Raw genomic sequence first — 14,522 nt, 5'->3', positions numbered from 1 at the left:
CTCGAAAGCTGCCCAGTTAGAAGGCTTTCCACCAGTCAAGACCTCAACTCCCAGAATGCCATGCTCTCCTTGCGCTCTCAGGATTAAGGCGAGAATATCCCAGCACCCATCGCTGCAGATCGAGACTACAATTCCCACTATAGCCAGGGGCTCCGGAAACCTTGTCAAACACCGCCTGTTGCCATAGCATCCGGGTCCAGGCCAACCAATCCGGTGCCCCTGCCGAGTAGAGGCGGGCCGTTCGCTTCTCTGACCAACCGGAGGCATTTTTGTTGCGGAGCGTGACCGGAGGAGGCGGGAGCTCAGGACCCGCGCCTTCTCCTTGCTTCTTGGGGTCGTGGCCTTGCTCCCGTCGTGCGAGGAGAGGTCGGGCACGTTCACGCGCGTCTGTGCGCGTGGGGCCTGAAGTGCTCGTGGGTCCGCACTAGGTCTCTGCGGGAGCAGCAGCAGAAGCCATGGGCGGGACCGCCAGCACCCGCCGGGTCACCTTCGAGGCGGACGAGAATGAGAACATCACCGTGGTGAAGGGCATCCGGGTGAGTGACAGTGGGCGGGCGGAGGGCCAGCGCTCGGACTCGGACCCCAAACCTCCGACCTTCCCGGGACCCGCTCAGCCCAGTTTCCCTCCTCCGGGCCCCCAGTGTTGTCTGGCCCGAAGCCGAGTTCTCTGCAAAGAAGCTTGAAGTTTCAAGACTTGGGACGTTCATTCAGAAAGATTTCCTGGTTGTGTGTCAAGTGCTGAGTACTGTGCTGGGGCGGGTGAGGGATGCCAGGTTGATTTAGACCCTCCAAGGCCTCGCAGTCTAGTCTTGATTCCGTTGCTTACTAGTTGTGGGATTTGATTGGAAACCCCTGTCTCACAGTACCCATCAGTGGATAGGTACAGGACCCAAACCCTGCTTTTGCACTACCCACATCACCTCTCTCGGGGTGAATGGGCATTTTAAGGAACTCTTTTATTTATTGTCTGTCATTTAGTACCCTCCCCCTGATACTACCCATTCCCCCAACGCGCACCCCCCCCCCCATACTCTTACTTGCTCTGATACCACCCATCCCCCCACACCCACCCACCCGCCATAGACTTTTCCGGCCTGCCTCTGGTGACTTCTGGCTTCTCCCTCCTTCGCTTGTCATCTCGTCTTTCCTATGCACCTCCTCTATGGCCTGCCACGCCTGAGTTTTGGACTAGCCCACTCGCTTCAGGAGTAGTGCCTGCCAGTCTGATAGGGCTTAAGATAGAATTGCAATTTTTCAGACTGGTGGAAGTAATACAGTCAGTTTTGACCGAGACATGGGAGAGGCTTTTTAAATGCTCCCTGCATGTGCTTGATCCGTAATCTGAAAACTTGATCTTTCTCTAGGGTGTCAGCATACCGGCACTAACTTCCTTAACACACTGTCCGCTGCACCTGAATTTGGAGCCTCACATTTTTGGAAGTATGATGCCTGAACCTAGTAAATAGAGCAATTTGACTTCAGAAAGTTTTATAATATTTCATATTTTTCTTTTTCTGTTACTACACACTCATATAAGTAAATTTGTAAATTATTTTAGCTTTTGTTATTAGGAAATAAAACTTCTTAAATATTTAAAGTGTTTGAAAACTTTTTACTCTGAAACTGTTATCTTGAGAAGAATTTATTAAAGTTTTCTTTATAGAAACTCAGACTGTTGAACTCCATTTTTGGTCTGTGACCAGCATTTCTTATATTAATTAATGGTAGTACCACATTTTGTAATAAAATGTCTGAGGCTACATTCTTTGGGTTGTTGTGGTTTAGTTGTTACTCTTTGGAGTAAAATAAAAATTACTGTGAACTCTGAGTTTTACGCAGAGATTGGTTTAATCTTGCCTCTTGGCTCTTTGAGTGTTCCACACCAGAGGGTGAAAAGGAAATAAAAGTAAGAAAAAGCAAAATAAGTTTTGGGTGAGAAGACATTGGCTAGAAAAATTTATAAATCCATGTTCTCGTTCTCTAGTACAGACACAGTGATGACAGCAAAGAAAATTCTAAGAGAATTTGGCCACAGCACAGAGATGCATGTCAAATATTAGCTAAGGCTAAATAGGATAAGTATGACAATAGGCATAGGTATTAGATTAAATGGAGAGTGTCTGAAAAAGCTTTTTTAAAACAAAACAACAGTAATCTGTGTCCTTTAGCCGCTCAACTTGATGAAGTAGTCTTTATTTTTTTTCTTTCTCATAGAGTACATTTTATCTATATGGTTATAATTCAAGCACACACCATGCTCATTTTGACCTCTATGCGTTGCTTTTCTCCAGTATATACCCTTCACCTGGAATGCCCTTGCACAGTTCTTGTTTCAAATCTTTCTTTCTCAACGATGATTTGCAGTCTCTGAGCTTAAATTTTCTTATCTGCAAAATGATGGGGCATAAGTACATCTCTAAGATTTCTGATCTTTCCCAATTCTGAAATTCTTGAGTCTAGTGGCGCTGTAAGTTTCTTGTAGCCATTCTCAGCCCATTGCTATTTGCTCTAAAAATGGCATGCTGTTGAACTGTTGAGTACTGAGGGATCATTCTCTTTTCTTTGAGGTCATGGTCAAAAGAGCATCAATTTGGGGTTAACAGACCTCAGTTTAAATCGCAGATTAGGTATTTAATAACCTGCAGCCTTGGACAAGTCACTTCTCTGCTCGTATTTTCTCCATAAAGGGGAATACCATCTCTTCTCTTGATTGTGGTGAGATGATGAGGTAAGGTATTTAAAGCACGTGGCACATTGTAGATTTTTAATAGAAGGCACCTGTTATTATGATAGGGCTCCTTCCACATCTAATACTCTGAGATTCTTTGGAAGTCGTGTATAAGGTAGTGGAAAGAGCATGTGCTCTGGAACCAGGCAGACCTGGGTTTGTTCCTACCTCTGCCTCACACTGGCTGTGTGGCCCTGGACAAGTCACTTTTGATTGCATTTCCTTGTTCAGTATAACTGCACACAGCCTACTTCTGATACTTATGCATCAAACACTGCTTGTTAGAATTGAACATTATGTAAGCATCTAGCACAGTGTCTAGTACTTTGATGGTGTTTAGTACTTATGTGAGTAGTAGCTGTTATTAGAGCTGTTCAAGGGAATGGATATGTAAACTTACGTGAACTTAAAATAATTATATAAAAACAAGGGTATATAGTGCTCCCACAGGCACAATATACTGAAGGGGTGTGGACTGGGAATAGGGAGTCCGGAGTTCTGCAACTGATTGCCTGTGTGATTTTTGTCTAGGTGTTGTAGATGTTTTCCAGCTATTCTTCCTATTTTTGTGAGCTTGACACAAGCATCTTGTTTCCCTCTGGGACATGGGGAAGGATAAACATCAATTTCAGTATGAGTGAGCCACTGTTTTTAGCTCAGTTGATTAAACATGGTCTTGATGAGGCCTAAACGTCAGTGTTGAATTGCAGATGGGTTGGTTCAACTTGGCTGAAGAAAACTTTGCAGATTTGCCCAATTGTCTAACATTTATGTCATCACTCATAGGAAGTGAGCGTGTACCAATGATTCAACAGACTCAGTCACTGCTGGAACCCAATTCTGTGCTCCACTGATAAGGATAGTAATTTCATCTTCATTTATCTTAATATGTAAGGAGTAACTTTTAGTAAGCAGCATAAGGCTTTAGGGAACTAGGCCGTGTTTATTAATGGATCATGTTTTCACAGATTTTTCTTGCTGAGGTCCTTAACAATTAGCAATTAAAGGACCTACTTAATTTAAGTTTAAAGTTTCTTCTCACCTACCAGATGTTATTTTCATGGTATTTTAGGGTCTTGTTTTTTTCCTTTATCCTTAGCAATTGATAGCTTTCCCCCACTTCCATAAAATAACCCATATTCTTACACCTGATTCCAACTTGGAATCTGAAACGACTCATGGGCTAGATGAAAGGCCACCCTCTTGCCTTGCCCTCCTCTCAAGTCTAAAATAAATTTCTAGTGATATAAAGACCAGGCATTTTCATTACTCATATTACATGTGCTTAATGGGATTTTTCTGAGCACCTGCTGGGTGTGCTTCGAAAGTGTGCCTTCCACTCCATCTTTCACAAGTTTATCTGAAACATCAAAGCTGTGAGTGAACTTCCAGAGCAAATGTCAACTTCAATGAGTGTCATTTTCAAAGTAATATTTATCATGCTTTCCAGGCATAAACTAATCTCTGCAACTGGTTTTGAAGTTGCAAGCTGAAATTCACAGGAGCCAGTTATGGTAGTGTGGGTACTTAACATGGAACACAACTAGTGCTTTGGGAAGTATGGGCAGTTGAGAGCCCCTGAAGGAAGAGATTATTTAATGTGGGATGTTGTGGAGGATCCTGGAGAGGGTACAAATCCAGTCAGTCACTGGGGTGTTGAGGAATGTTGTCAAGTAATTCAGTTAACTGATAAATGATTGGTCCTTTCTATGTGAAAAGCCCATGAATCTCTTGGGTATAGTACTGTGTGAAGCATTCTAGGATGTTATACAGAACGAAGTTCATGTTTTCCACTAATAACAAATGCAAAGAAATACAAGTGACAAACCACAAACATAGGCTAAAAACTAATTTTATATATATATATATGGCATTCCCCCCTCCCCCCTCAGGCCCTTAGGTAAGTCTTTGGGAGTGATTTCTTCCACATAATAATGACAGTTTTTGGAGCCTATATCTTAAAATGATAGTTGAAAAAGCAAACTAATGTTCTCACAGAAAATGACCTATACTACATGGAAAGAAGATCAAATGAGAAAAATGGGTCTGAGTCCTTTAATCAGTTTGATAAGACACATCTGGAACATGAGAAAAACTAATATGGAGGTGAGGGTCTGGTTTGTTTCTGTCTCATGTGGTTCTTAACTTGACCTCTTAGAGAAGGGCCACTTAAAAGGAGTTCTCCTTTTCCTTTTACTCTGTTCTTTGGAAGTAGAAATACTTTATGTGTGTCCATCTCACCCAGTCTCCCGTTGCTCAGAAAATACCGGATTCTTGGTTGGTGGGTGGTATATTTGTGCTAATTTTAGATAAGACGAACCAAGGTGGGTGGGAAGAGATGAGTGGGAAGACTGTAGAAGATGAGACACATCTTTTCCTCGTCCCTGGAGCACATGTTGGTGTGGTGAGTAGTGTGACCCAAAACTTGGCAAGCCCCATTTACTTATATTTGTCTTTAGGAGCAGTAGAGAATAGGGTGGATAATCAAAGTCAGTGGACTGAATTCTGCCATCTTGGCAGGCCCTCTTTTGGTTCTCCCTTATATGAGAACAGTGGTTCTTAACTTCTTTTGGTGCATAGAGTACTGTAAATCTAAGCTAAGGACTCTGCCCAGAACAGTGCAATGAGCAGACAACTTTGTGTACAGTTGAGGAATTAATTCATAGACTCCTGAGTCCATGGACCTCATGACATAATTCTAGCATTAATGTGTGTCTGATGGAGTTATTTCACCATTCTTTGCTACAAATAATTTCTGTAAATTGCACTTGGTATTCACCTTGATGGAGATTCCAGAGATCTCTGGAAACCAGATATAGAAGGTATAGATGTTTAAGTAGGAAAAAAGCTTTTCTGAAAGAAGTACTCTGAGAAAAGATGTTTCCTGAAGTTGCTTCTTTTTTTTTTTTTTTTTGAGGAAGATTACCCCTGAGCTAACTACTGCCAATCCTCCTCTTTTTACTGAGGAAGACTGGCCCTGAGCTAATATCCATGTCTACCTCCCTTCTCTTTATATGTGGGACGCCTACCACAGCATGGCTTTTGCCAAGCAGTGCCGTGTCTGCACCTGGGATCCGAACTGGTGAACCCCAGGCCGCTGAGAAGCGGAACGTGCGAACTTAACCAATGTGCCACCGGACTGGCCCCGGAAATTGCTTCTTATACAGAGGCTGCCTGTCCAGCTCTTGCAGAAGCTTATGTTGCACCTTTGACCCCTTTTTGAGTCAGTTTGTGTCACAAAGAAGAGTTGTTCTACACCTCCAGATTGTGTGTGTAACCCTGGCCAGCATCTAAATCTTCTCAGCTGCCTCACAAGTGCGTTCCCCAGTTCACAGAGAAGATCAGGTGAGTGTGCAGGTCTGAATTTATGACTGCAACTGGAAGGTCAGCTCAGCAGGTATTAACTTGAGATACAAGGATAACACAGCACGGCTGTTGCCTTGTATCGACATGGCCATGAGTGGACTGAGGTTAGGGTAAATCATGCTTGGTGTAGCGGAATCACAGCTGGAGGCTGCCCTGGGTGCTCCTTTGGAAGGCCCTGTGGATACACTTACGATTGATGTACGGACAGAAGGAGGAGGTTGACTCTTGGCAAGGCAGCCCTACCATATGTTTGTCAACTCAAAAAAATGAATTGTGCTCCTTTGGATACCATGCTTATCAATTCAGTGAAATACGACTGAAGACCTTGTTGGGACATGTTTTAATTAATGTTAAAAATTGACATTAAGTACCAATTTTTGAGGCCTCAGAGAAGCCAGAAAAATAGAAACAAAGTTAACAAGAAACAATTAGTAATTAGGTTGAAAGAGACATAGCACTTTTACTACTCAAGGGGCGCAGATAGGGATAGAGGAGCTCTGGATGTGCTCATACCAGGACTTAGGCAGCCGCTCCTGGAACAGCTGTAGGCCTGGCCTGCGTGCATCGTGTGGAGAAGCAGCTCAGTACACACTCAGGCAGAGTAGGTGAGAGGCAACCGTGATGACACGCGCAGTGGAAGTCCCCACGGCTGGAGCTGAGTTGGAAATAACTTTACCACATATTTGTATGGCATGTTATAGTTTATGACTTGTCTCTGATCCGTCCTGTCACTCCAGGGGCTGCTGGTGGTTTCAGTTTCCGGATGAGGAGAGTAAGACCCATTGAGTTGACGTCTGCAGGGTTTTGTAGCTAGAAGGTGGTCAGTGCTTTCTCTTCTCTTCTGGGCCAGCTTTTTACTTTACTCTCAAAGAATGATACTTTTGAGGCTGCTTTACGGATTGGAAGGACTTTTTGTAGTATTCGTTCTGAAAGTGGCAAGAAAGAATGACAAGGTATGAATTTTGATGCGAAGTAGATGAAGTGGTATTTAGAAGTAAAGATGGCCTGTCTCTAATACAGGTGAAGGTTTATAGCTAACACTTGATTTTTAGCAGACACATTCACTTTCTGATTAGGTAGAATATATATTTAGTGTAGTTGTTGTTCTTTGACTTTGGCTTGAAATATGGAAATAATATTAAAATGTAAAATTATATATGTCAAATTAGCTTTATATATTTAAACATCAATTATATTAGATCTGTGACATAGTATATATTGTATGTAATAGTATATAATACCTAGTATATATGATTATATATGGTATATAATATAAAATATGCATAGTATATTATAGCATACTATATTAATATAGTATGTTAAATATATTATGTAGTATATTACATTATATGTTGAATGAACTTTATATACATTATATATCAATTAAAATAGCTTTAAGATTCTAAAACTTAGTAAGGCTCATTTTATCTCCTTCAGAGGAAGTGATATACTTTTTTTTATTGCATGGAATTGAAAGAGTGTGTTGTTTAATAGTAGAGAAAGCACTGAGCTAGAGATTAGGGGTTACTGCTTGTGGTCCTGATGCTGCCAGTAACTGGATGTTATTCAGGATCTTTTTTTTTTTTTTAACCTGTAAAATGAGAGGGTTGGAGTCAATCTTAAGGGGTTTTTCCTAAAATGTATCTCAGCTTTGCAGATGTTTCAGCTACAGTCTCAGTGGCTGTCAGTTGTTAGAAAAGATGCAACTGGCTCTGGCATCTTCAAATAGAAAGTCCCTTGGCACTCTGCTTTCTAATCTCCACTTCTCTCCCAAGAAAAGAGTCGCGGGTTTTTCCTTCAAAGATCATAACTTTTGAGCTGTAATCTTTCCCTTTACTGTCTTACCTGTGTTCTGGTTTGGGTCCTGAGAGGTAACTTTTCGGGTACAAACTGTTTTGTTCACTGATATACCTATCCCGAGGGCCTCAATTAGTGTGCTTCGCCTAGTAAACGTGTTGAATGAATGATTGACCAATATATGGGAGCTCACGATTTTATGGAAAGGTGGAAAGGTGAATTCTTGGTCTATCATTGGAGTGCTGTATTGGAGATTTGTGCAGATATTGTGGGGCACAAGGAAGGGTAGCTTTGGGTAGGCAGAGTTGGAATGGACTGGGGAACTGGTATGAAGTATTAAGGGGAAGCTGTGGAAGCTGAGGTTGGAGAGTGAGGCCATAACCAAATGATGAGAAAGTGCTGAATAACTTGCAAAAGAATTTGGACTTTCCGGTCAACAGAAGGTGGCTGTTGAAGGATTTGAAGCGGGAGCTACCGTATCAGATTTGCATTTTAGGAGGGTTATTGATGATGCCGTGAACTAGGGCAGGGGAAACGGGGTGAAAGGAGAAGATAAATTCATTAAATATTTAAATATCATGGCCAAGAGGATGAGGGAGAGAGAAGAGTTGAGGACTGTCCTGTGTTCTGATTCAGGAACCTGGATGAAAATGGTGTCATTAATGAGATAAGGAAAGCAAGAAGAAGAGATTTTTGGCAAACATGAATTCATTTTGGAACATGTTAGCTTTGAGATGCTTGTGGTCTGTCCAAGGAGAAGTGTCCATTAGGCAATTCATTGTTTAGGTCTGGCTTTGGGATATAGGTCTTGGGCTGGAGATAGTGGATTTAGAGTTCATTAATTTATCAGCAGCAGTTAATAATCAAGGGAGTGAATGACGGTACCAAGGAGCGCACAAAGAGTGAGGAGAGAATAAGGCGAAGAACAGAATTTGGGGCCCTTTAGCATTTACGGGTAGGTAGGAGAGGGGAAGCCTGCAAAAGAAATAAGACGTGGCTGGAGTCCTAGGACATCCAGGACAGTGGGATGCCAGAAAGCCATGGAAGGGTTTCCAGAAGAGAGTGACCAAAACTCTTAAAAGCTAAGGGAAAGCCATATCAATTAGGTGCTTTATAAATATAAATATAAAAGATATTTATTTATATAAATATAAATATAAAGGTTTATTTATTTGGTCATTGGTGACTTTCACCAGAACACTTTTCATTGCCGTATTGGGTTACAAGCCAGATAGTGGTAAATTAAGGAAGTGGAAATTGGAAGACGGTCCTTGAGGATACAGGAGCGGGATCACCCAGTTACTTGACCTGGAACCTGGGCATCCTTCTTGATGGCATCCACTTCACTTCTAGTGAGACAGAGTCTGGCAGTGAAGAGGTGTGTCTGAGTGTGACCTCGAGACTCAGACGTCCTGGTTTTAAATCCTGGCTCCATTACTGATAAACTGTATAATCCAGGGCAGGTTACTTAATCTGGCTATGCTTCAGTTTCCTCACCTATACAATGGACATAATAAAAGTGTAGGGTGGGATTGTGAAGGATTAAATGAGTAAAGTACTTAATTTAGTGTAGTGCCTGGCCCATAATAGCACTCAGTCAAAAGCTATTTTGAATCCTAAATATCTTTTGAATTTGTTCTCCTGGATTACTATAATAGTTTTTTTAAACAATTTTATTGTGGTGTAATTTACATCCCATAAAATTCACCTGCTTTATCTAATAAATTTACTGATCTCTCTTGCTCACTAATAGTTAATCCCCATTTCATCCCAGCCGTAGGCAACCACTTACCTACTTTCTGTCTATGTAGAGTTGCCTTTTGCAGGCATTTCACATAAATGGAATTATATGGTATGTGGCCTTTTGTGCCTGGCTTCCTTCACTTAAATGTTTTTTAGGTCTGTCCAGGTTGTAGCATATATCAGGACTTCCTTTCTTCTTGTTGCTGAATTGTATTCCATTGTATGGGTGTATAACGTTTTGTTTATCCATTCACCAGTAGGTGGACATGGGTTTGTTTCGATGCTTTCTGTTATGAGTAATGCTGCTATGAACATTCCTGGGCAAGTCTTTGTGTGGACATATGCTTAATAGCTTCTTGGTTGGTCCTTTAGCCTCCTTCAGGGGTCCTCCTGCTTCTTCTGTTCTTGTTCCCTTCTAGTCTGTTCCCTACACTGTAGCTAGAGTGATCTTTGTAAGATGTAAATCTAATCGTGTCATTACACGGCCCGAAATCCTTCAGTAGTACCCAGTTGCCCTCAGGATCAGGTTCACACTCCTTAACTTGAAGGGTTTATTAAGAGTCTTCAAAATCTAAAATCTTATTTCCCTCTCCATTTCTCTTTCACTGAGCCCCCTCCTCAGCTTCCTGCTTCATCCATTCTTTTATTTATTCATATTGTTTCGTTCATTCGTTTAACTGCTTTTTCAATTAGCCAGGCTTTTTGAGGCTTTGAGGATGTAATAATAGGACGGCCAAATCCTTGCTTTCATGGGGCTTTCTTTCTAGTGTGAAAGGTAGACAGTAAACAAGAAAGCATCAGATAGTGGTGAGCGCTGTAAAGAAATAAAAAATGATGATATGATAGTAACTGGGGGCTGATGACTCAAATCTCCAGGCCTGAGTGTTCCTCAGAGCCTCCGCCCTACTGCCAGCTGCCTGCCGATATGTCCATGTGATGTCTACTGGTGGAAGCCCTGTTTCTCATCTGTACCTTCATGTCTTTCCCTCTTCTTGGAGTATTCTTATCCTACCCATTCTCTTCCTAACTCCTATTCATCCTGCTCAGCCCCACTCTTAAAACCTGGCTAGAGGTCCTGCCCATTTTGCTTTCTGTGTGCTTCCATTACAGGCTGGCTGACTTTAGTAGCACCTTTCACGTTATGTTTTAGTGCCTGATGATTGTCTGTGTCTTCGACTCCACTTTAAGCAACTTGATGACTGTTGAATACCCAGAGTCTAGCCTAGTTCCTGGCACATAGTTGGTGCATAATAAAATCTGTTGAAAGAACCATTGTTTGTTAGCCTTGAGCAGGAGGGAGGGAGGGACCCCATTTCCTTTGCGACTGGAGGGAAGGAAGGAGCTAAGGCCTGTTGCATATGTAAATTAATTTGTAGGATTTGGGGAGGAAAGGCGAAGGAGTTCTGAGAGCTTACATGTTCTCAGAGATTACAATTTAGTGCACAGTATAAAATGAGGAGAAGAGTTATTGATAATGAGCAATTAGCAGTGCATTAGAAGAGCTGAAGAAGCAGTGCTGTGGGGTGCATCCTGAAAACTTAAAACTCTTCTCAGTTGCTTTGGGTTTTATAGCTGTTAGATTTAGCCTTATTTCTTTAGGCCATTCGTTATCATATTGATATGGATGGCTAAATTACTTGGAAGCTATTGTAGTTTTCTCTCTTGTTCTTTTATAATTGATTTTATTTTGATGTTGCTTTTTCAGCTTTCAGAAAATGTGATTGATCGCATGAAGGAAACCTCTCCATCTGCCTCGAAGTCGCAGCGGTATTCTGGTGCTTATGGTGCCTCAGGTATTTTAGAATTTTAATTTTAGAGTTTTTAGTAGAGATGTTATAAGTAGTAAAAGTTCACTCAACAGTCAAGTTCTTCTGCACTTCTGCCTTTTGTTATTTGGATGTTTGACTTATTATACGGAATATTAGAAATCGGTAAGAGGGTTCCTTTTAAAATGTTTTGCGCTAAAAGTAGAATGAATCTACTTTCAAACAATCTTTGGAAAATTTTTTTGTCATCCAGCTCCTGAACTTTCTAATAGGCTTGGAAAGTTACTTCGTATCTTTTGTGTAAAATGGATTATTTATAGGAATTTTAGAAATTTAGGAGTAAATATTTTGAAAAAGAACATTGAGCTCAGAAAATATTGATTTACTGTTTCCAAATTGTGAAGTATCACCAATGATTTTATTTTCTAATAGATTTATTCTAAGTTTCTAATAAATAAACAGTTTATTCCTTCAGAGTCAGTCTTAATTTTGATGAAACTATGGTGTTAAGTGAAATCCATAGGGAATGATTAAGCCTCATTTTATCTGTGGATCCTGCTGGGTACAAAACTATTTCTCTTTCCTTTCCTTCCCCCTACCCCATCCATCTATTTGTCCAGCTAATATTTATTGAGCACCTGCTATATGTCTGGCACTGTTCTTGTTCCTGCCTGGTTTGATGGATGAGTGCTGTTTATTGGCGAAAAGGCAATGAGAAAATAGTAAGCATGATTAATCTTGGACTAAATGAGAATTTTCTGTATTTATTAGAAAGGAGTATTGTGTGGTAAATCTGCCTATCTACTGTGACACACATTGAGAAAGCTGAGATGCTGTCCAAATGCCATTCACTTGGGGGCAGTTGTGACCCTCTTACTAATCAAGTCAGTAACTATGAATTGACTTTCTAATATGTTTCAAGCAAAAGGTATCAAGATGAATAAGAAATAGTTCTTGTCCTTTGGAAACTTCTTGTTTGGTGGAAGCGTTAAGAAGAGTTCACAGTTCATTACTGTTAGATAGAAAGTGACCACTCCCTCCTTGCTGGAAACCCTTTCTTTGGCTTCTGGGCCACACTCTGGGTTTTCCTCCCACCTTACTTGCATCCTCAGTCTAGTCTTCTTGCTGATTTCCACTGAGTAATCTCATCTAATTGTATGCCTTTTGAATCATTACATAGATGCCTGTGACTCCTAAAATTATGTGTCTAGCCCTGACCTCTCCCTGGAACTAGACTTAGACAACTCAACTGCCTACTTGAAATCTCCACTTAGAGTTCTTTAACTTAACATGTCCAAAATAAATGCTTTTATTCTTCTCCAGAGTTGCTTCTCCTCTCCATCCTTCAAGTAATTGGCACAGGTAGTCAAGCCTGAAACCTAGAATTCATCCTTGTTTCCGCTTTTCCTTACTCCTTACATTAGGCCATTAGCTGATCTTGTCAACTCCATCTCTAAAGCATGTCTCAATATGTTCCTTTCACGTTCATCTTCACTGCTGTAGCTCCACTCCAGATAATTAACATCTGTTACCTTGTCTTCTGCAGTAGCCTCTTTACTGGCTCCCTACTTCTACTCTTGTCCCCTTATGCTTTGCCCTGCACACGGAGGCCTCAGCAATTTTTTGAAAAAATTAAATCAGTTCATGTGGCATCCCAGTGGTGGATCTCCATGGTACATAGACTATAATTTGAAGTGCTTTCCCAGGCCTCCAGGGCACACCGTGACTGGTCCTTTTCTGCTTTTGCAACGTCCTCTCTTGATATATAGATATTTTTAAAGTTGGAAATTGATCTAAAATATGATTTGTTCTAGGTAGATTTCTACCTACTGTGTTAAGGAGATAGGAAGATGATGATGAAGGTGATGAAATAGTGATAAATAACACTTAAATAATGCTTATTATGTGCCGGGTACTCTGCAGAATCCTTTATATGTCTTAATCTCATTTAATCCTTATAACCCTATGAGGAAGGTACGGTTACTAATCCATTTTACAGAGAGGAACCTGAGACTTGAAGTGATTAATTATCTTGCCTGAAGTCTCATAGCTGGTAAGCAGTGGAGCTGATAGTTGAATTCAAGTCCCTTTGGGTCCAGAGCAAATGCTCTGTTTTGATTATAATTTGAATGACACCTTGCTTCATTTGTAGAAACAATGTGACAGAAACTGGTTGGAGGGAAAGAGCTGCCTTTTAGTGATGTTCTGCCTGAGTTTAGGACGGAACCTTCTATCTATAAGAGATTGTTGGTTCTTCTAGCCTTTTCCGATATTGGCTCTCATTCAGTAGTGAGTTGAAGGAGAGAAAGTATTTTCTTTCTTAGGTTGGTTTACTAAACTGGTACCTTGAGAGAGTGGGCGTGGATGGGGAGGCTTTCTGTAAATGCTCACGGTATGACCTGCAGAACATGGCACTGACATTGGGATAAGCTCTGGGTGTGCTGAGGGATCCATCCTTTCCCATTTCTAGGTTTGACGTGATTGATGAACTCTTTGGACCATGACCAGCCTGGGCACTGAAAACTCTTTGAATGCTACTTGTTTTGGTGGTCAGGCTAGAACTACACTCTTTAAATGGTAGCTGCTAGTCACATGTGGCAATTAAGATTTAAATTAAAATTAATTAAGATGAAATATAATAAAAATTTCAGCTCCTTAGTTGCACTGGTCACATTTCAGTGCTCAGTGACCACATGCGGCTAGAGGCTACATATTGGAAGTACAGATCTAGAACATTTTCATCACAGAAAGTTCTGTTGGATAGCTCTAGTCTAGAATAAACCTATGCTTGGCATTGTGAACTCCATCAGATGATGTTAATGATTGAGTGATTTATGGTGATTGAGGTTATGGAGCTAATCTCAATGCTCTACGTGCTTGTGAATCTTGTTTCCTGCCTTTTCCACATTCCAGCTCCCCCAGGATTCTGGGTAAATGGAAACTTCAGTGACTATTTCCCTGAGGTATGATATCTTCACCTCAGTCTTTAGCACAGCTTGCTAACCTGTATGTTACTAGTATACTGGACGTATTGATTCCTTTGACTCTGAGGAGCACCTGTGTACCCTCCTGTGCCATACAAATACTTGCTTTTTCTGTCTGCACCATGATGTGAAAAAGGC

At 41.1% G+C, this 14,522-nt stretch overlaps 1 protein-coding gene across 1 annotated transcript in view; it reads left to right on the top strand.

Annotated features, from left to right (window-relative positions):
• Positions 1-293: 293 nt before the first annotated feature.
• The window catches only part of CHCHD3 (coiled-coil-helix-coiled-coil-helix domain containing 3), a 269,319-nt gene continuing 255,090 nt past the window's right edge, over positions 294-14,522 (top strand). The window contains exons 1-2 of the mRNA XM_046670687.1: positions 294-536; positions 11,340-11,427. Of these exons, the coding sequence (XP_046526643.1) occupies positions 456-536; positions 11,340-11,427 (169 nt within the window). The 5' untranslated portion in view covers positions 294-455. The remainder of the gene's footprint in view (positions 537-11,339; positions 11,428-14,522) is intronic.

The sequence above is a fragment of the Equus quagga genome, chromosome 8 (genome assembly GCF_021613505.1).
Source record: "Equus quagga isolate Etosha38 chromosome 8, UCLA_HA_Equagga_1.0, whole genome shotgun sequence".
Taxonomy (NCBI): domain Eukaryota; kingdom Metazoa; phylum Chordata; class Mammalia; order Perissodactyla; family Equidae; genus Equus; species Equus quagga.
This window is presented reverse-complemented; position numbering and strand designations above follow the sequence as displayed.